The sequence below is a fragment of the Rhinolophus hipposideros genome (genome assembly GCF_964194185.1).
Source record: "Rhinolophus hipposideros genome assembly, chromosome: 18".
Taxonomy (NCBI): Eukaryota; Metazoa; Chordata; class Mammalia; order Chiroptera; family Rhinolophidae; genus Rhinolophus; species Rhinolophus hipposideros.
This window is the reverse complement of record NC_138064.1, coordinates 34557966-34578332: the sequence shown is the minus strand read 5'-3', so window position 1 is coordinate 34578332 and position 20367 is coordinate 34557966. Positions and strand designations below refer to the sequence as shown.

Genomic DNA, 20367 nt, shown 5'->3' with positions numbered 1-20367 from the left:
GTTCTGTCCACTGAGGAGTTGGTGAGAGTAGGAAAGTGGGTGACATTAAATATTTTTCTTTGGAAAGAAAAATCATATTCTCGGGTTCTGAATTAAAAGTGATCTCTCTTATTATATAGCAATGTAACATTTTTCTGGATAATACCGTTAAAACTCATCAAGTGATACACTTAAAATTTGTGCATTGTAGTATAAGTAAAATTTTCCTAAAAAACATAAATCTGTATTGGGCTCTAATTAATGATATGTATGTTTAGGGGTGAAGTGTACTGATTTCTGCAACTTACTTTGAAATGCTTCAAAATAATAGGATGGATTAATGAATGGATAGATGGGTAGGCAGATTAATAGATATGTTGCAAAGCAGACATTTCAAAATGTTCATTGTAGATGGATGTTCACTGTAAAATTCTTTCGTTTTTCTAGGTATATGTTTGAAAAATTTAATAAAATGTTGGTAAAATATATGATCGTCACATTTAGAGTACATACAACTGTGTATATCACAGCAGACAGAACAAGCATTAAAATAAGTGAATGGAAGTTGATTTTATTTTATAATTTAGTGATTTATTGAGTTAATTTAGAGGCAATATTTTGTTGTTGTTTTTTCTGAGGGAAAGCATGTTTATTGTTTTGATTTACTAAAACAAAATATCCCATCAAATTACCCGAGACAATCCAGGTAGCAGAAATATATAACAGAGGCAATTCTTTGGTGCATAGAAATAAATCTATCCAGATGCTCCTCAACTTAGGAAGGGGTTACATCCCAATAAACGTATCATAAGGTGAAAATGTCGTAAGTCAAAAATGCATTTACTACACCTAACCTACTGAACCTCACAGCTTAGCCTAGCCTCCCTTAAATGTACTTAGAACACTGGCATTGGCCTACACTTGTGCAAAATCAGCTTTCTGCTGCTGCCCAGCATCACAAGAGAGTATCCTGCTGAATATCGTTAGCCCAGGAAAAGATCAAAATTCAAAGTACAGTTCCTACTGAATGTGTATCGCTTTCATATCTCTGTACATTCAAAAAAATCATCAGCCGAGCCATCATTAAACTGGGGACGATCTGTATGCAAATTTCAAGTACAAAGAATTTATGGTCAAGATATACGAGTGTGTGTAGGGCTTAGCAAGACAGCCCTCCAAACAGTGAACATGATGGCGTATTTTTTCCAGATTGGGTAGGGTTTGTACAGTTTTATTTGAAGGTGGTTCTAACATAAAGCTCTTCTTGCCATTCATTGTTTTCTAGTCTCAAATATTTCTTTGCTTGACTTCACACCATTAATCTTAGTAATTCCCCTGTACCCTATCTGCCTCAAATATGTCTTATCTGAATCACCCATCTCTAGTACGTAGACAGTCTTAACCACACTACATCCCATGGACCTAAAGAAAGAGTTGCCCTGTTTTTCTTTACATTTTACCAGGCATACATCAGTCCCTGAAAATCAACCTGTTAACATTTTTCCTAATAAGGAAGTACTGAGAGAGATGAGATTGAACTTCACTGTGTTGATCCAAGCATGAGTAGTTTTATATCCTGCTTGGACCAAGGTACTCAATAATTGATTATGAGACCGACACACACTCTAGCACTAAAACTCAGGAGGTTAGGAATTAGAAAACGAAGAGCTTTTCCATTTTAGTATTTCAAGTCCTGTCTTATTGTGCATAACATCTCATGCAGAGCCACAAAATCTAAGAATTGCGAAAGAAACAAAACCAAAGCAGCTTATTAGATCTTATTAGGCTGTTTTGTTTTGCTTGTTTGTTTGTTTGTTTCACATTTGTATACTTTGTACAATACACATTCTATTTAATTATAATGTGAAAAATGGAACTGTGGTGATTTTTTTTTACCATGGTAACATGAAGCAACAAAGTCATGAGATCTGGTTTTTTGTTGTTGTTGTTCCAAATGACCCCAGTGTTCAAAGTCACAACTTATGAAAAGAACTTAATAGGGCGTCATGAGACATATAGGTGCTTAGAGTGCAATTTGAATGCCAATAGACTGTATAACAAACAGCATTACCCAGACAAGACAGGACTTTGTTCTTCAGCATCTGTGTGAAGAGGAAATAAGAGCTTTCTGAGATGTGCTCCCATTCACAGATGTGGAAGAGAAGTTGTCACATTCCTGACTTACCACACTGTGTGTGTGATCCTGGTTTGGGGTAAGGAAAAGGGGATTGCATTGCCTCTCACCATGAGAGTTCAATACTCTTAACTCCATTGTTGCCACCAGTGGACACTAAAAAAACATGAAGCATCCCTCAATCCATGAGCCTGGTGTGTGCCAGCTACTGTCATTGTACTGTCCAGCTCTGTCGCCAATGGAAGTGAGACATTGACCCAGGCCTGCAACCACTGTTCTGTGCTCTGCCACTAAACCACTGAGTGGTTGGCACTTTAATTGTTTTATACCAGGTGGAAACTAATTATGTTGATGTGAATGGCTTATTCATCAGGCATTACAGCCTTCACATTTTTAATGAGCTGAAACCCCTAGTCCACAGCGAGCAGCCCCAGTGAATCAAGACAAGAGTGTAGTGATGACGTTTGCTAATTCATTGCAGTTGCTCTTTAAAAGATTTGATGGTATTTCAGAACTCCAAACGCTGCAATTTAAAGTCTGTCTGAGGTTGTGTGCTAATCAAAAACAGTAAATCATGTTTGAGTTATTAAAGGACAGCAGAGAAGTAAAGCTAGGAGTTAGTGCATATTTTTTTCCTTTTCTTTTTAAATGCGTGGACAAATATAAAGACACAAGCGAACAAACTGTTTATTGAGTATCAAAGGCATCTTTCTGGTGAATGAAATGTCCAAAGTATCCCCGTGAGCTACGTTTCGAAAACTGCAGTCCTTGGGAAGAAGTTTAGTTTCTATGTCATCATTAGTCTAGGATATTTCTCACAGGTAGACTAAGACCTTTTCTACATTAACTATTACAAACCCGGTGCTTTGTGAGCAGTAGCAACAGTCATTTGAAGAACTGGTTGCATTATCTGATATGATGGCATCCTGAAGAAGACAGCTTTTAATCTATAAACTTCACAGAAGCAGGTGAGCCTTCATCTGTGTGAAAGTACTAAGTAATTGTCCTTGGGTTGGAACTTGACAACTCCCTACTCAAAATCCTCTAAGACCTCCTCACCACACAGATAAAGCCCAGACTCCTTAGCACAGCGTGGAAGGCTCTCCACTTCACCACTTTCACCTACCCTCTCTGCTTCCCCTGCATCTGGTTTCTAACACCCGAATATATGCCTGCCTTATTGGGCACAAAATGCTGGTGTTTCTTTCTTCCATTGATACACGTTTCAGTGGGAGATTATATCTATCAGAACTCATCTTGGGTTTTATAGAAAGACAGCAACTTGTTATAGTAGCATAATGCATATCCAAGTACTTTAAAATAACCAATTTTGTGGAGAGTTGCATGTTGTCTTTGTCAGATGTCTTTGCAAGTAGATCAAATCTTAGCTTTTGTGAGTCATACTCGGTGGTTTCTCCTCTGTTGAGAAGTTGTTCGTTGGCACCGTTCATATTGAAAAGCAGCTACATGGGGAAGAGTTGGTGGGGAGCTTAGCGGGCTCTCCGGCATCAGCACCCCTCAGCATGTGCTGTTGGACCCTTCTTGCTGTCAGCAGATATTTCCTGGTGGAAATGATATGCGATGGTCCTGTCCACAGTGTGTCACCACGTGACAGTATCAGAATGTGCCCCACAGGAATAGATGTTTCTGCTATGGTATGATATGTTCCTACCTGTGTTCAGCAAAATATTAAAGTAAAAATTGTATGGCTTGTGGGAAAAAAGAGAATAAAGGGCAGACCAATCAAAATGTATTCAACTTGGTCTGTTCAGTGTGCTATATCAGAATATTGTAGACTGGGCAGCTTCTGAACAACAGAGATGTATTTTTCACAGCGCTGAAGGCTGGAAGCCCAAGATCAGGGTACCAGCAGATTCTGCGTCTGGTGAGGACCCTCTTCCTCTTCTTGTGTTTTTACATGACGGAAGGGGCAAGAGTGCTCTCTGGGGTGTCTTTATAAGAGCACTAATCACACTCATGTGGTCTCATGACCTAACCTCCTCCCAAAGTCTCCACCTGGAAATCCCATCACATTGGGGATTAGGTTTCAACCTACAAATGTGGGGGTGGGGGGGGGGGACACAAACATTCAGTCTCTAGCACTCGCAAAAGCAGTAAAAACACTAATAAGAATTACTAGCACAGTTTACATGTGAAAGACGCTGGATGGAAGGATTGAGGATGCTGAACTTTGGATGAAGGGGCAAAATGTGCCAAGATCTAGGGAAATTGTACAAGAAACAATTCCGAGACAAAACAAACAAAACAGACACAAATTCATAGGTAGAGAACATTTTGATGGTTGCCAGATGGGAGGGGGGTTAGGGGTGAGTGAGAAAGGGGAAAGGATTAAGAAGTACAAATTGGTTGTTACACAGTAGACATGGGGATGTGGGGTATAGCATAAGAAATATAGTGAATAATACTGTAATCACTATGTATGGTGTTGGATGGGTACTAGATTTGTCGGGGTGACATGTGGGAGGAGAGTTGGGGGACAGGTGAAAAAGGTGAAGGGACTAAGAAGTACAAATTGTAGTTACCAAATAGTCACAGGAATATAAAGCAGAGGGAATATAGTCCATAATATGGTTATAACTAAGTATAGTGCCAGGTGGGTACTAGTCAGGGCGATCACTTCTTAAATTAAATAAATGTCTAACCACTATGCTGTACACCTTAAATCAATATAAAATAATATCGAATGTCAAAATAATACATAAATAAAGTATAAAGAAACAAAAACAAAAGCAATTCCAAGACAGCATGTGGCCATTCCAAGCCAACAAGAAAGAAGCATGTGGAGTAAATGGACATCATGTACAGGACCTTACACACTCCAGCTTGCATACAATTGTGTTTATGTCTCTTGCACATGGCTACTGTGATTTGGTGGCTCAAAACTTTAACAATAGGAAGAAATCTCTCCCACGAGCCAACACGGCTTTTGGTTTATGCTGACACCATTCCCTATTTACCAATTATAGGTGACCTAACTTACGCTACAGAAATGCGTGTTTGAACTTCGCAAATTTCTGCTGAATAAGATGGTTCACGAGACAGATTCAAATTGTATGTCATCATATATACTGATTTCAAGCCCTTAGCATGAAAACTGCTTGTGCATCAGCACATTGGACAATAATTCTAATCAAATTTTAATTTGAAAAATTAAATCAGTCCAAAATAAAGTCGCATCTCCTCTCAGATCTTTTAATTAAAGTCAGACATGAACTCTTGTGTTTCTCTGACTGCTAAATACTTAGAAGTGGTTTTATGAGATTTGTGTGTGTGTTTTATTTTTTAAAAATGTACATACTTCTGGATTACATGACTTTGTATTTGGTTTATTTAAATATATTTTAGTAGGACTGTAATATATAAGGAAGGTTAAGTTGTCAAAATCCTATTTAATTAAGTTATACTCACTTGAGAGCCACTCAGGTGTAAAGGTGTGCTGAGCAAACAAAGCTTCAAATACGAAATCCTTGAAAAGAATAAGCAATATTTGGTAAAACCTTTTCTATTCTTAACTTTGTCATTACAACTATTTCAATGAACTATTTGAAACAGTATATGTATGTATGTATGTGTATATGATTTTATATTTATGATTATATATACATATATATGTATATGTGTGTGTATATATGATTTTTTAAAAACGATTGTTTCTTGGTGGTTCTAGATTACTACTTTCCCTGCACTTCTTTCAGCCTTCTCTGAAACAGGACAGGCTCCCAGAATTGCTATTCTTTAGTCCACAAGTGTCTAAAATATGACCAGTATTTTACATTTACATAAATCTGATTTAATAAGCAGTCACACCATTAAAATAGAGCATTCTTTTCAATCACAGCTAATTACACATCATATAATGCTTGGTCTTTAATGAGGATTTCAATAAATGTCCGTTGATAATGATAATTATTGAAATGATATGTTAAGTCAGTCTCCTCATGTGAGAAATGCTTTGTTTTGAAATGTTAGACTTATAGCTTTGCCTCAACAATTTTAATTAAAATCATCACTTGGCATGAAGCTAAAAATGTGCCAAGTTGCTGCAATTAGTCCATTGTGCCTCCATATGGATGTTACCAAACAGTTTTCAACTTAAAAGAATTTGGGCTATTTTGAATGATGGACCTTCTGTTAAGCTTAAAACAAAAGCCTGTCTATCTCTGCATTCATTTTAATTAATATTCTCTTGCTGGTCTCAAAGATGTGTTCTCTTCTGGAGGGAAGAAGCATGATTATCATAAATCAGAAATAAGTTACAGAAGTAGGTTTGACTAATTTTCTACTTCCTTCTGCTTTATCCCATTCCTTCCTACCCCCTAAGGAGCTTCAGTGCAATGTCAGAGTAACTGAAAGTACTGATTTCAGATGTTCTAAAAGAAAACCTGTATTTCTAGCCAAATCGTAACATAATTAAACTCAACTCAAAAAATGAAGAAATTAATCTGACCCCAATTTTGTAAAATCAACATGGAATTTAAAACTTACCATTTGGAGGCTAACGTTCATATAAAATATATAGTATAAAATTTGTCTATATGTGTTATATATATACAAATGAGTACATATGTCATATATGTATGTATTTGTATATATACATGATATTTTTACTTCAGAGAGATGTGGATTTGCCTAGGTGCTTAGGCGTTAGCCACCTTACTTGTGGATTTAGTTTTCTATGGTAGAAGAAATCATCTTCATCTTCTCTGCTTGAAGATGAATTAGGTACAACAGGTTAATTTGGTTGTTTTTCTTAGTATTTTAAGAAAAATCAAACTCAAAGTGGCCCAGCCTGGTAGGTTTTCTTTTTCCTGGCTATTTTTCATGTGAACTCTTATTATCATGGTATTTGGGGAAAAGGAGCTTTCTGAACTTTGTGTTCCATGAAAACAAATAATTCTAAAGCAAGTTATATATGCTTGTTAATGCCCTGATTTTCTATTTTCCAACATCTTCCCTACAGCCACACTCCATATACCTTCAGAAAGATATTTATGCCCATGACCACTGGAATCCTCTGACTATCTGGGTGCCCAATTTAGGCCGATCTTGAATGCTGCTTTAAAAAGTAGACAGCTAAAATGATCCTCGCAAATTATCACCCATTTTTTATGAATAAGATAAATACGAAAATTACAAAGCAGAATTATAATTTACTAGAACACATGAGTAAAATCATTCATCAACATGGGGGTGAAAAGGCAGGAAATCAGTAAGTCTACTCTAGAACACCATTATAGCAAGTCCTGGATTTTTTGTTGTTTGTTTTATTTCAGCATTATGGAAATGCATTCACCATAGCCACTGGATTTGGCACAAGATACCCCATTTCTTCCATACCATCTGGATTTTTATCTTTTATTTCCTTTTTTAAAAAGACATGTAGTGAATTATATATCTACCCTTCAATGCCTCCTAGGTACCAGCATTTTGGATTCTACATTAGAAAAGAAGGTTGGAATTAGTTTTACTCTAAGTTAGAAACAGATAAAAGCTAAACTTGGTCAAATGATACTTATTGTCTTTCTTGAAGAGAATTTAATTATTTTATAATTTTATACTGTCTTTGCTATCATGAGGTAGCTTTCTTTCTATCGAATTTTAATAATTCTTCCCTCTCTATTAGGCATTTTTACAAGGAAGTCGCTCAAATAGAAATGAGCACAGAGTTTCACATGTATCCTTGTAAATATCCTATTCACAGTGTAGGCAATGAAAGGAAAACCTACAGTTGTTTTAATTCGGGACCAAAACAATCACTAGTCTCCAGTGAAGACTTGCAGAGTAAAAAATGGGGGTGGGGAGCGAGTCTTCCTGTAGAAAAACAAATACTTTATGAAATTGTGAAAGAGCAATGCAGCAGAAAAAAAAAATAAAAATTAAAAAATAAGAAGAACAATAAAACCAACACAACACCTTAGAGTGGGTAAATAGGATAGTGAAAGAGACCATCTGATCCCACGGAAGCACCCTGAGCTGGGCTCCTCGGCTGTGTCATCCCACTGACAAGTAAACTGTGTGTGTGTGTGTGTGTGTGTGTTTGTGTGTGTGTGTGTGTGTGTGTGTGTACACATGGAGATTTAACAGGGAGCACAGAGGGAATTAGAAAGAGCCTGGCCCATTTTTAATTTGGGTCTGTTTGCTTGCATTTAGCACTTAAGGGCTCTACATTCAGTTTGCTCAAAAGAGTGATGAAGCTCTCCTTGCTTATGCCTCAAATCAGAAATGCATGAAGTGCAGCTGCAGAGATAATACATTTTCCCCAAAGGCTTTGGCTGAGCAAATTAGGTGTCAATGGGGTGCCTGCGCAGGCAGTACTCTCTCTAATTAGTCTCTTGAGCCTAGTTGGTGGCGGGTATGAGATGATCTAATCAATTGGTCTGTGTCTGATGGTTCCTGTAAAAATCCTACCAGGCCGACTCTCTCCCACAGGTCACCCACCCGCACAGCAGGACTGCTCATTTTCATTTTTCATCTCCTCCATCACATGATGCTGACAGTTGGTTTTAAGAAAATTGAATCCAAAAAATATCTAGTTCATAGGGCACATGGGTCAGAACAAAGTTGCATTATGGGTATCAGCGATCCAATTAATTAATATTTATAGCTGAGAAGCTCTATGTAGATAGTTCTGAATAAGGATTTTATCGATAAAATCCAATTTCTTGTTTAAAACATTCATTTCTAGAGAAAGAACATTGTAAAAGCAGAGAGCGAGATAAAAATGGCATCCATTAATCTAATGATTCATATACCTATGAGTTGATACACACAAAGCTGATCTTAGAATTCATATTCAGTGTTCATTTGTATAGTGTATACAGTCTATTTTGATAATTAAGTGTACGGGATGGACTTACATTGCTATTATATTTTGCTTCCCTTCGAATGTCGTATACCCTCTTCTCCTTCCACCTATATCCCCACCCATCAATGTATGATTACATCTAGAGTTTAAAGAATTTTTCTAGCAGTAAACTGATCTACCTTACATGTATGTAGTCCTTGAAATTGAAACTGATGTTTCTCAAAGAGGGAGAAGGGACATCCCATGCGGCTAGTGACCAATATCAGGCAGATTAGGTGGTACAATTTGGGCTATAGAATCATCTCACAGAGATGGAAAAGAGTCTGGCTCTCATTGGCACCTCCTTTCTTCTTCCTTTTCTTTTTTTCTTTTTTTTTTTTAACTGTTGCCTGCTTTCATTAAATGTCTGAGCCCAAACCTAAGTCATGGATTTATCCACAATCACTGTGTTCACCATTTATTATTCAATTACTATTGTTATGTATTATCCTTTATTATCCAATTCTGCTTATGCCCTGGGTTAGGAACATGCAATTGTCTTAGAGATTCCACTCGAAGAATCAGGTCAAAGGCAAGGACAGACACCATCAATGGCTAAAAAAAAAAGTCTTAAATCAACCCACCAGGATAGTAATATGTGATGGACTATGGTGACCATGTAATTTATTGTGACATGAAATCAGATCACTCCTCTCAAATAAAACGCCATGGGGTGTGAAAACGAAGCTTGGCCTACGGGGAGGTGCTAACGCTCCCCACCATTCTCCGCCTGTAGTGTATCTGTGGGTGGTCTTCTCTGTACCCAGGACTGTGCGCTAGAGCTTAGGCATAGCATTTGCCCTCAGCCAATGTGCCAGGAGAGAACTCTACATCCGAGAACATCTTTTTCTCCCACATTTTCAGAGTCTACCTTTCCCCTTCCTATCCATTCAACAACCATTTACTGAGCTGTGTCTGGGCTATGCTCTAGAGACACAACGGTCAACACAACCTAGCTTAATTGAGAACATAAATGGTGCCACGCGCCCCCTTCCTTGCTGCCTCCCAGGCAGTGTCCCCACACCTCAAGAGCGACTAAATGAAGTAACTAGTTCAGGCGGTCAGCTTGGTCACTAGGTCTGCTGGTTCTGTTGGTTAATGTGATGGCGTGGAGGAGAGCCAGGCAATGAATGACTTTACCATTTCAGTGTGACTGTACGGACTCCTTGCATAGGCAAGCAGATGGCAGGACAAACCCACAGCTCTCCCAGGCAGCCTGGGAGAGCTGGAATCTCAGCTGCTATTTAAGCCACATGGAAGAGAAAAAGCATTTCAGTCATCTGCTTAATAAAAATATCAAGGTTGATAGTGGGATTGGGCTAAAGATGCCTGTGGAAAGGTGTGGTTGAAATACTGCGGGGACAGGTACTCTCTCTCACCCTGATGTCAGGGGCCTCAGAAAAGATGTCAGTGCCTAAATCAGAATGCATGATCACATGGGCGCAACGGACAAGGGTAGATTGTCCTTATTTCCCTGGAAGAGCAAGGGATGAAATGTGGGCTAAGGCCATAGTTCCCATGTAATCATTTCTGCTGGAGTGGTGACTTTTTAAAGAAGAGGTTTAATAAAGGCATATCTGGGCAACCTGGCAGAGGGGAGGGGTGGCCAAATGAGCCACATACAGAACTGTTCCACAAGCAGCAAGAGTGTGAGCTAGCAACTGAGGAGTCAGACTCAGTGGTAGTGAAGGGCCTATGTGTGGTACCCATCCACTCCCAGGCCTCTCCCAAAAACATAAGGTAAGGACTTCTGTTTACATTTGGCTCAGTTATTGAGAACAGAGAGCTCTTAAGAGTGGAATGTCACCCCTACTTCACACGATATACCAAAATTAACTCAAAATGGATTCAAGATCTAAACGTTGCAAGGACTAAACTCTTAGAAAGAAACATAAGGGTAAATCTTTATAACCTTAGATCTGACAATGGATTTTTAGATATGACACCAAAAACACAAGCAACAAAGCTGAAAATGGATTAATTGGACTTTATCCAAAATAATTTTTTTGTGTGCATCAAAGAACACTATCAACAGTGAAGGAGCGACAGCGACGCAAGATGGCAGCCACCACGGGCTCGGGAGTAAAAGTCCCTCGCAATTTCCGACTGTTGGAAGAACTCGAAGAAGGCCAAAAAGGAGTAGGAGATGGCACAGTTAGCTGGGGTCTAGAAGATGACGAAGACATGACACTTACAAGATGGACAGGGATGATAATTGGGCCTCCAAGAACAATTTATGAAAACCGAATATACAGCCTTAAAATAGAATGTGGACCTAAATACCCAGAAGCACCCCCCTTTGTAAGATTTGTAACAAAAATTAATATGAATGGAGTTAATAGTTCTAATGGAGTGGTGGACCCAAGAGCCATATCAGTGCTAGCAAAATGGCAGAATTCATATAGCATCAAAGTTGTCCTGCAAGAGCTTCGGCGCCTAATGATGTCTAAAGAAAATATGAAACTCCCTCAGCCACCCGAAGGACAGTGTTACAGCAATTAATCAAAAAGAAAAACCACAGGCCCTCCCCCTATCCCCATTCAATTTAAGCAGTCTTCATTTTCCACAGTAGTAAATTTTCTAGCTACGTCTTGTAGACCTCAAAGTACTGGAAAGGAAGCTCCCATTGAAAGGCAGTTGTTTATCTTAAGATACTGTAAATGATACTAATTTTTGTTCATTTGAAATATATAAGTTGTGCTATAACAAAAAAAAAAAAAAAAAAAAAAAAAAAAACAGTGAAAAGGCATTCAGTGGAAAGTGAGTAGATATTTGCAAATCAAGGGATTAATATCCAAAATATATAAAGAACTCCTGCAACTCAACAACAGAAAAACAAACCACCCAATTAAAAAATGGGCAAAGGACTTAGATATGTCTCCAAAGAAGATATATAAATATACAAATGGCTAACAAGCACATGAAAAGGTGCTCAACATCACTAAGCATTAGGGAAATGCAATGAAAACCACAGTATGATAGCAATTCACACCCACTAGGATAAAAAAAATAGAAAGCAACGAAAGCAAGGGTGTGGAGAAATTGGAGCCTTTGTGTATTGACAGTGGGAATATAAAATTGTGCAGCCAATATGAAAAATAGTTTTCCAGTTTCTCAAAAGTTAAACGCAAAATTGCCATATAACCCAGCAATTCCACTCCTAGGTATTTACCCCAAAAAATTTTAAACAGGTATTCAAACAAATACTTATACATGGATATTCATAGCAACACTATTTGCAGTAGCCAAAATGTGAAAACAATCCAAATATGCATCAACTCATGAATGGATAAACAAAATGTAGTATATCTATAGAATGGAATATTATTCACCATAAAAAAGAAGGAAGTACTGATGCATGCTATAATATAGATGGACTTTAAAAACATCACGTTAAGTGAAAGAAGCCAGACACCGTAGGTCACATACTGTGTGATTCCATTTGTATGAAATATCCAGAATAGGTAAATACATAAATACAGAAAGCAGATCAGTGTTTGTCAGGCTGGGGCAAGGGTAGAAAGGGAGTGACTGCTTAAAGGATATGGGGTCTCTTTTAGGGATGACAAAATGTTTTGGAACTAGATAGACGTGATGGTTGCATAACATTGTAAATTTACTAAATGCCACTAAATTATATGCTTTAAAATGTTTAATTTTGTTATATGAATTTCACCTCAATAATAAAAAAAAAAGATGGAAGGTTAACGTTCTAAAAAATCATCATAGTTAGTAGGAGAGATGAGTAGAGAGGGTGGTGAGGATACTATCCTCAACCGAAGGATAGGAGCTTTTGGCTCTCGTGGTCAAGGTCGTGCCATGCAGAGATGAAGTCCTTGGTCCTACAGCCCATGTGGGGGACAGTGAGGCGACTGCACTTTGAGGTCTCCACAAAAGGCCAAGGTTCGCTCTCTGCCCAGGAAGATGACAGTGTGGAATTATAGAAGGGGACAAGCAAGCCTGATCAGGCCTTGATGACCGCAAGCTTCTAAACCAAAATGACAGATTGATTCTGGCCTCAGTGGAGCTGATGTTTGGAATCTCTGGGCTGTGTGAATTGAACCCAGAGTACAGTGGTACCTTGATTTTCTAACATAATCCACAAGCTCTGAAACATTCGAAAACAGCCGACAGCTAGGCCTCAGGATCTTGCACTCAGGGGAAGCTGAGTGACATATTCGACTTCTGAGTCATGTTCGAACACCAAAGTATTTACTTCCGGTTTACGTCATTCATAAACCAAAATGTTCGTCAACAGAGATGTTCGAAAACCGAGGTACTACTGTATTTCTTTCCGGCTTTCCTGGCAAGACATTCTTTTCCCACCCTAGAGACTTGAAGAAAAAGCTTAAGGACCAGAAAGAGATGTGGACAGGAGCAGCGTAAAGGTCCCTTTTTTCTTTTTGAACCATTCATGTTGGAAGTAGTTACCGAGTTTCAGCAGGCATCATTGAAAACACACCGTTATATGCAGGAAATTGGGAAGAGGCTGGCAATTCAGGTCATGCTGGCCAATTTTCATGCTGCTGAAACTAGGTCTGATAACAGGCAACCGAGGAATTATAGACAGCTGGGGTTTTTTTCTTTTTTTTTTTTTTTAAGCATGTATGTGATCCAGTTTTCTGTTTCTTGTTCAGAACAATGAACACACTGTATGTCCTCTGAATGGCCTGTATGATGCTACAGACACTTGATTAAGACCAGTATTACTATTGATAATTTAGGGAGGGAAATTTGCCGAATTTCTTTTTCTCTAAATAATCCAAGAGGACATTAGATCATCTAAATTCATGGAGTTAAATTCTCCTAAGGGAAGAAAATGCAGTCAGAACATTTGTTTATCATATTATAAGAACTTTTTGGGTGGAGACTATTTTGCCTTAGATGCTCAGGGTGGCTACGAAGAAAACGGATGGGCTCACTCTGGCCTGACCGATGTCTCATGTAATTTAGGAAAAATGAATGATGTGAAGTTTTTTTGTTGTGTTTTTTTAAACCGTATAACAATTTTCTCTTTTCCTCCTTCCAAGATTAAGTTGTCATCATTCTGGGAAGAATAGAAAACATTAATGAAGTGGCCAGTAATACGAAAGGCATCACGGATCGGTTTCCTTTCACTCCCTGTGGTGGATTTCACTTACAAGAAAATTGAAGCTGGCAAGACCCTGTTTTCTCTGCAATTTATGTAAAACCTTGCACGCACTTGGCTACCTTGTGATTTCCAAGAACTATGTGAAGATTAAGCTTTGCTTACTGGTACATGGCATGTATTCTTTTCAGTCTTTTGTGTTTGATTTTGTTTGATTTCCCCCTCTGCAGCACAGCGTCTCTGTAAAGGTTTTTATGCTTTTACCAACCACGTCTTAAATACATTAAGACAACACATTTGGTGTTCACATTTGTTCAGAAATGTGTGTAGTTAAAAGCCACATAGTGGCATAAAACAATATGTGTTTTCCTTGAGACCAGGGCACATTTTGCAACCACCAGGAAAGAGCTGTTTAGCTAAAGCAAATCCATGTTCTCCAACTGACTTGACAATGTGGTCCCTGGCCTTGGGGCCTGACTTGTCGCTTACCTTTTGAGGACATTTGCAAATGTGTTCTTGTTTGTTTTTGTTTTTTTTCTCTCTCTTGGAAATAACTGCACATTTATATAGGATATCAGAATATGCTTAGCATTTTCAAGCCACATAGCATGACTGTTTTCCAAGTAAGTTGAAAGTGGAGAAACAAGTATCAAGCATTAAGAGAACAAAGACAAGGATAATAAATTGCTTACTTTTCAACCTTTGGAGATTGAGGTAACTTTTTACATGTTTTCTGGGTCTTGTCAACATCTTATTTTTCCATCCACTCTTTTACACTTTGTCAGTATTTTCTTAATGGAGAAAAGAGTGAGGAACAAAATGTTTAAAACTTAGGTGCACAAGAATTGGATCTGCTAGGGTAGCCCTGAAAACCATCTTTGAGAGTTAACATTTAAAAAGCAAATTACAAAGTTATCAAGAGCTAAACATTTGCTCATTTACACCAAAGCACCTTTAAGTTACATTTTTTAAAACATTCCAACCTGATTGGAAATCATCATTGGGTACCCTAACTTTAAACAGTCTCCTGGAAAAACTGTTTGAATGCAGGTTTTAGAAGCAATACAGGCATCTTGTTTTTAAGATGGGAAGGGGAAAAAAGAAGGGCCCAACTTCCTTTGTTTAAGGAGAGTTGAGAGACCCTGGAGGATGAAGGTAAGCATGTGACATGGAGGGAAAAGTGGATTGGGCATTTGTTGAGCTTTGATCCAAAAGGAGAGCTGTCTGACGAAGGCCAGTCTCCCACTGGGGCAGGTCTGGCTGCAGAATCCCAGGCCAAGGGAGTGGTTAGGAAATTCATCTACAGCATGAAACCTAGCTCCTCAGGACACAAATTCCTATGGAAATACCTTCGTGTACATTGTTTTACATTTTCCTATTTCTCAGATAGAAGGAGAGACCAAGAACTTGAAATGCATCGCACTTTTGGATATAAGAATAGGAAGAATGAGCCAGTTTGAGAAAGACTTTCTATGTGAGTCAAGTGAGGGAAAAGCATTCCTATAGCCAAACCCAATATAACTAGGGAATTAGACTCAGAATTCCTAAACGTTAAAATGGTACCTTACTTGGAGTGAGGTGTGAGTATATATTCACAATCCAGGTGAATCACAATCCATCCTATCCAAAAGTAGCATTCATTGTAAGCTTCTAAGTGCTAAGCAAGGAATTATTTACTGATTGGTTTTACAGAGAGCAAAAGTTACACAAGGCTAGAATGTTTAGTGTTTGCTACCTAGAAATCTTTCCCATTCTTCTTTCATACATTCCAACCTATTGGAAACCTTTAGAGGTATTTTGATTTCACATGTACTTAAATTAGGATTTCTTAAAGTAAATATGGAGAAGAAAATCTTACATGCAATCAAACACAGCCTTGCCTGTGACTTACCTTGAATTATTATTCATTTGGGGGAGAGGCATAACTTTTGGATTTTACTAAGTTTAAAACCAAGAGCAACTGATCATTAAATCTTGCTATTTAATAAGCTTTCTAATTTGAAAATATTTGGTGTTAAAATATTTCAATTAGGAATGTTAGAGTCATTCCGAGATATATGTCCCTGTCAAAGCCAGCTTCTCTTGGGAAATGAAACATAATACTACTCAGTGGGGTGGGGAGATCTGTTTTATTACAGAGACATACCTCTCACAAGATTTTATTTAGGAGGTTTGAGTTATCCATCCTCGCTATCGGTACAGGAAATCCAAAGTTTGATTTGTCTTTCTCTCCTTTTCTCTCCCATTGGCAATCACGTTCTCTCTCCCTTTCTTTTCCCACCTTCTCTAGCTGAGGGCAGTCATGAAAATCATTACAGAATGTGTTCATTAGCAGATTTGCTATTCTATTGAGAAAGCACTGGAATGTTGTGAGATTATTTTTATATGAAGGAGTAGCTTGAATTCAAACAGTTGCAATAGGAAGAACACATTAGCATGATTGCATCAATGCAACATCACTGCACACAGTCTTCTAAAAGGAACTTTGGGACTTCATTTCCATGTTCTTAAAGGAACAGTTTGGTTGACTTAAAAATACAAGGTATGTAGGACATGAAAAACATGTTTGCAGCGCTCAGAAGAAAACGGGATATAAGGCAGGGGTGGCTGTCCATTCACTGATACAAGGATGAGAAGCTATTTCTACCTCTCAAGAGTGATGAGAAAAGTTTCCAGGGGCGCCTCCTGGCTTGCAGAGAAAGCACGGCCTCTGGGTATCCTTTCCTCAGTGAGTGTGTGATAGCCAGTGTAATCAGTACCTTAGGTTATGCACCTATAAGATACTCATCTGTGAATATTGCTGGTTTTGTAATCTTTGTTATATAAGAGGATGTTTAGGCTGTACATACTGGGGTAGATTATTGCCTGCCCCCTATACATAGGAATACGTGGCATAATCGCGCATAACTTCCATCTCTCTTATTGGCTTGTAGGCAGAAGAAACCACTTATGGTACTGCCTTGTAATTTTCTCATACACCAAAAACAAAACAAAACAAAAATCTCAAATAAAATAAACAATCTCCTATTCTCATTCCCTTCCCACAGCAGCATATGTTATAGGCACATACAAAATCTACATTCTCTAGTTGGGAGTGGATTTTTTTCCTTTTATCTTTTTTTGTGTTTGTTTTTGTATGATACACTGAGATGTGTACTTTCTAACAGGGGGTTGGCCCAAGAAACGTGCTAGCATCATTCAGAAAAGTATTATACTTCAAAAATGACACATAGTACGGAGAATGGAATAATACATGTTGCATATTTGTTACCAGTTGTAATTTGTCTGTATTATGAAAGATGTAATGGTTTGTCAAGCTGTCACTGTTGTTTTCTTGTAACATGATATGGAATAAAATATAGCAGAATCTCTGTACATTTTCTTAGTGCATCTTCTTGGCAGGTGCCAAGCAATACTATATACTATATCAAAGAAGCATTGTCTTAAAAATTCTTAGACACAGCCATTCTTAAAGAGGGAAATAAGATACCAAACACACAATGCTCTTGGATGTGGGAAGGAGTGAGTTTGTTGGAACGTTCCAGGAGTCTGTCAGACTCTCCCTTTCCTTGATTTGCTAAGCCAAATTTAGGGAAAGGAGTAGAGGCCATGCAAAACAAATCTTGTGAGCTCAAGGATCTTCACAATTCCCCCGGCTCCTTACTGATGTTCACCACATGTGATATGCAGCTGGAGCCGATCTAGTTTTGTCTAATGACAATCCTATTTTTCTTTTATTGCCTCTTCTTCAATTTTTTTATATGTATCCTAAGATAAGGTGAGTGGGTTTCGCTCCACTGAATACAAATCAAAGCTTCAGCCTGCCGACATTCTGCCAGAAGCGTTACTGTTCTCTGAGCTGAGCACAGGTCCCTGAACAGCAGCTAGTGGGGGCCTGCATGTAAATGGGCAAGGGGGCACTGTTTTCACACTAGGATTGGCAGTGTCGTCTTGGGAGGCCAGTCTCATTGCCATCATCACCTCCTTCTTGTCAGATCTGTCAGCTTTGTAACCCTAAACAAACCCCCAGGAACTGATAAGCTGCTAACAAAGTTAGCGTCAGATACAGTCATCAATTTATAAATATGCTATTTGGTGATTTAAAAATGTTTACCCTTGAGGTAAAAATCAAAGTTCAGATCTCATGTTAAAAAGAGCCAGGACCCCTAGCTTCCGCCGGGGCAGACCCTCTTCTCCCCACACCAGCAGCAGCCACTTCAAGTGTCCCTTTTCTTGCTCCTCTCTTGGAACTTCTGTGATCTCATAAGCCCTTCACAAACTAACATTCTCACAAACCCAGCCGTGTGTGCTTTCAGTTGATGCATGTTCCATTCCAGAAAAGCTCAGGAGAGCTGCTGCGTCTTCAGCTCCCTAAAATCTCTGCTGATTCACCTAACGCAGTGTGACTCACCTATGCCAAAGGCATAAGCATTTTCATACAGTCCCGCAACCTCCAGTGGATTCCGACATGAGAAATTGCATCAAGGCAGACTTGACGGTACCCAAGGTAGAGATAATAGCAAAAATTCTTCGTTAAATGGGAGCCAAATATTACCCTGGAAACTGATTAGAATTATGGACATGAAAGAATAATTTGTTCCTCAGAGTTGTTTCAAGGGTGCGAAATGTATGCCACCATCCCGATTCCAACAGCTCCAGCAGTACAGAGGCCCATTGCTGGGGCCATTTCCACAGCCTCAGGGGTGAGCTCACATTTTAAAGCCTGTGTGTCTGGGTTGGTTTAATCCCAAGAGCTCTTTAGTAAAAGAAAGGATGTGGAGGGCTGGAATTGACAAGAGGCTAAAGAAATAGCTTTGAGAAATATTTTTTGAACTTTTTAAAGTGTGGCAGTAGAGATGACAATCATCTCTCAGCTTCATAATGGCCCGATGTTCCGTTCTTTTTCAGTGGGGGCTCTCCAGCTCCGCCAGGCTGGAGGAGGTGATGTATGCACCCTGAGGCGAGCAGTTCCAGGAAGGAGGACGGCAGTCCTAGAGTTGCCATTGGCCCCCCACCCCGAGTAAAGAGAAACCAGAGGGGAAGGTGTTAGAGCAGCCCTGTGCCACTAGGTTAACACTGAATAATGGCTGTGCAATGAGAACCCCACAGCGGCCCAGCTGCCTGCTGCTACCAGTGGGTGGTGGCATTCTGGGCATTAGCTTTGAGAAGCTTATACAGCAGAGGGGGCTAGAATAAAGGACACAAATCAGGGGAAAACTGACAAGATTAAAAAAATAAATAATAAAAATCTCGGCATCGTATTTACTGTTCATCCCCCACGCTCTCCATGTGCTATATTGTCTGCATTGAGTCATGCTGAGAGCGAGCCAGGCACAATAATAGCTGGGAGCAGCCTTGCAGCCCCAGAGCCAGCCTCTGCCAATGGTGCTGACTGCACTGGTGCGGGATGGGATTCTGAGAGAATTGTCTTTCTTCTTCCCTGTGAAACTACCAATAATTACGGAGGACACGAAGCAGAGAAGGGGTAAGGGTTCTCTGTGGGAGTGGATCCTGAGAAGTGAGAGTCCCGGCAAACGTATGGGCTACAACAGCCCACTGTGTACCTGCCTGACAAGCAGACAATGCTGGAGACATCCAGGGACACGTGTTTGAACCAGCCGTTCAAGGATGTAGAGTGGTCCAAGGGAAACGTAACTGTATGCATCATACTGTAGTGTGAAACACGGGCTTTTCCCTCTCTCCATCTCCAACCAAATCGGGTAACTGGGTACCTTGTATCCTCCAAGAAAGGCTGCAATCCACTCAGGTCCTTGGGAAAAAGCAGGCACCAGTCCTACACCCTCGTTCTGCCTAACGTTTGGGGAATTCAGAGCTGCACGTATCCAGTCCCTTCGTCCAGTGGCTCACAAGCCTGGCTCTCATTAGAATCATGGGGAAGTTTTAAAAACATGCTCAACCCCAGACCATTTATTCTGGAAATATCGACAGTGGGGCCCTGTCATTGGTCTGTTTGGGGAGCTCAACAGGTGATTCTGTTGTGCAGCTCAGGTGAGAACTGCTGGACTCTTTCCATCCTCCTGTTTGTCTGCTACTTCAGGGAGAAAGTAGGCAAACCTTCTCTAAGAGCCAAATGGTAAATACATGTGGCTTTCCAGGCCATACAGTGTGTCCCAACTACTCACTCTGCTGTCATAGTGTGAAAGCAGCCATGCACACACAGCGCATAAATGAATGAGCATGGCTGTGTTCCAACAAAACAATTTATGGGCACTGAAGTTGGAGTTTCATATAATTTTCATATGTCATGAAATATTTTTCTTTTGATTTAACAAAAAAGCT

General features: G+C 39.3%; 2 protein-coding genes across 4 annotated transcripts in view; both read left to right on the top strand.

Annotated features, from left to right (window-relative positions):
• CDK14 (cyclin dependent kinase 14) overlaps positions 1 to 17442 on the top strand; it is a 563325-nt gene extending 545883 nt beyond the window's left edge. For all 3 annotated transcript variants that reach the window (XM_081079441.1, XM_081079443.1, XM_081079442.1), the window contains one exon: positions 14009 to 17442. The gene's annotated coding sequence lies outside the window, so the exon portion shown is untranslated. The remainder of the gene's footprint in view (positions 1 to 14008) is intronic.
• Positions 10965 to 11612, top strand: LOC308510276 (ubiquitin-conjugating enzyme E2 variant 1). The gene has a single exon (XM_081079444.1). The coding sequence runs from the start codon at positions 11037 to 11039 to the stop codon at positions 11478 to 11480; it is 444 nt and encodes a 147-aa protein (XP_080935570.1). The 5' UTR covers positions 10965 to 11036; the 3' UTR covers positions 11481 to 11612.
• Positions 17443 to 20367: the final 2925 nt, after the last annotated feature.

Excerpts from the sequence above, each read along its gene's own strand:
- LOC308510276 (XM_081079444.1), top strand. The coding sequence starts at position 11,037 with ATGGCAGCCACCACGGGCTCGGGAGTAAAAGTCCCTCGCAATTTCCGA.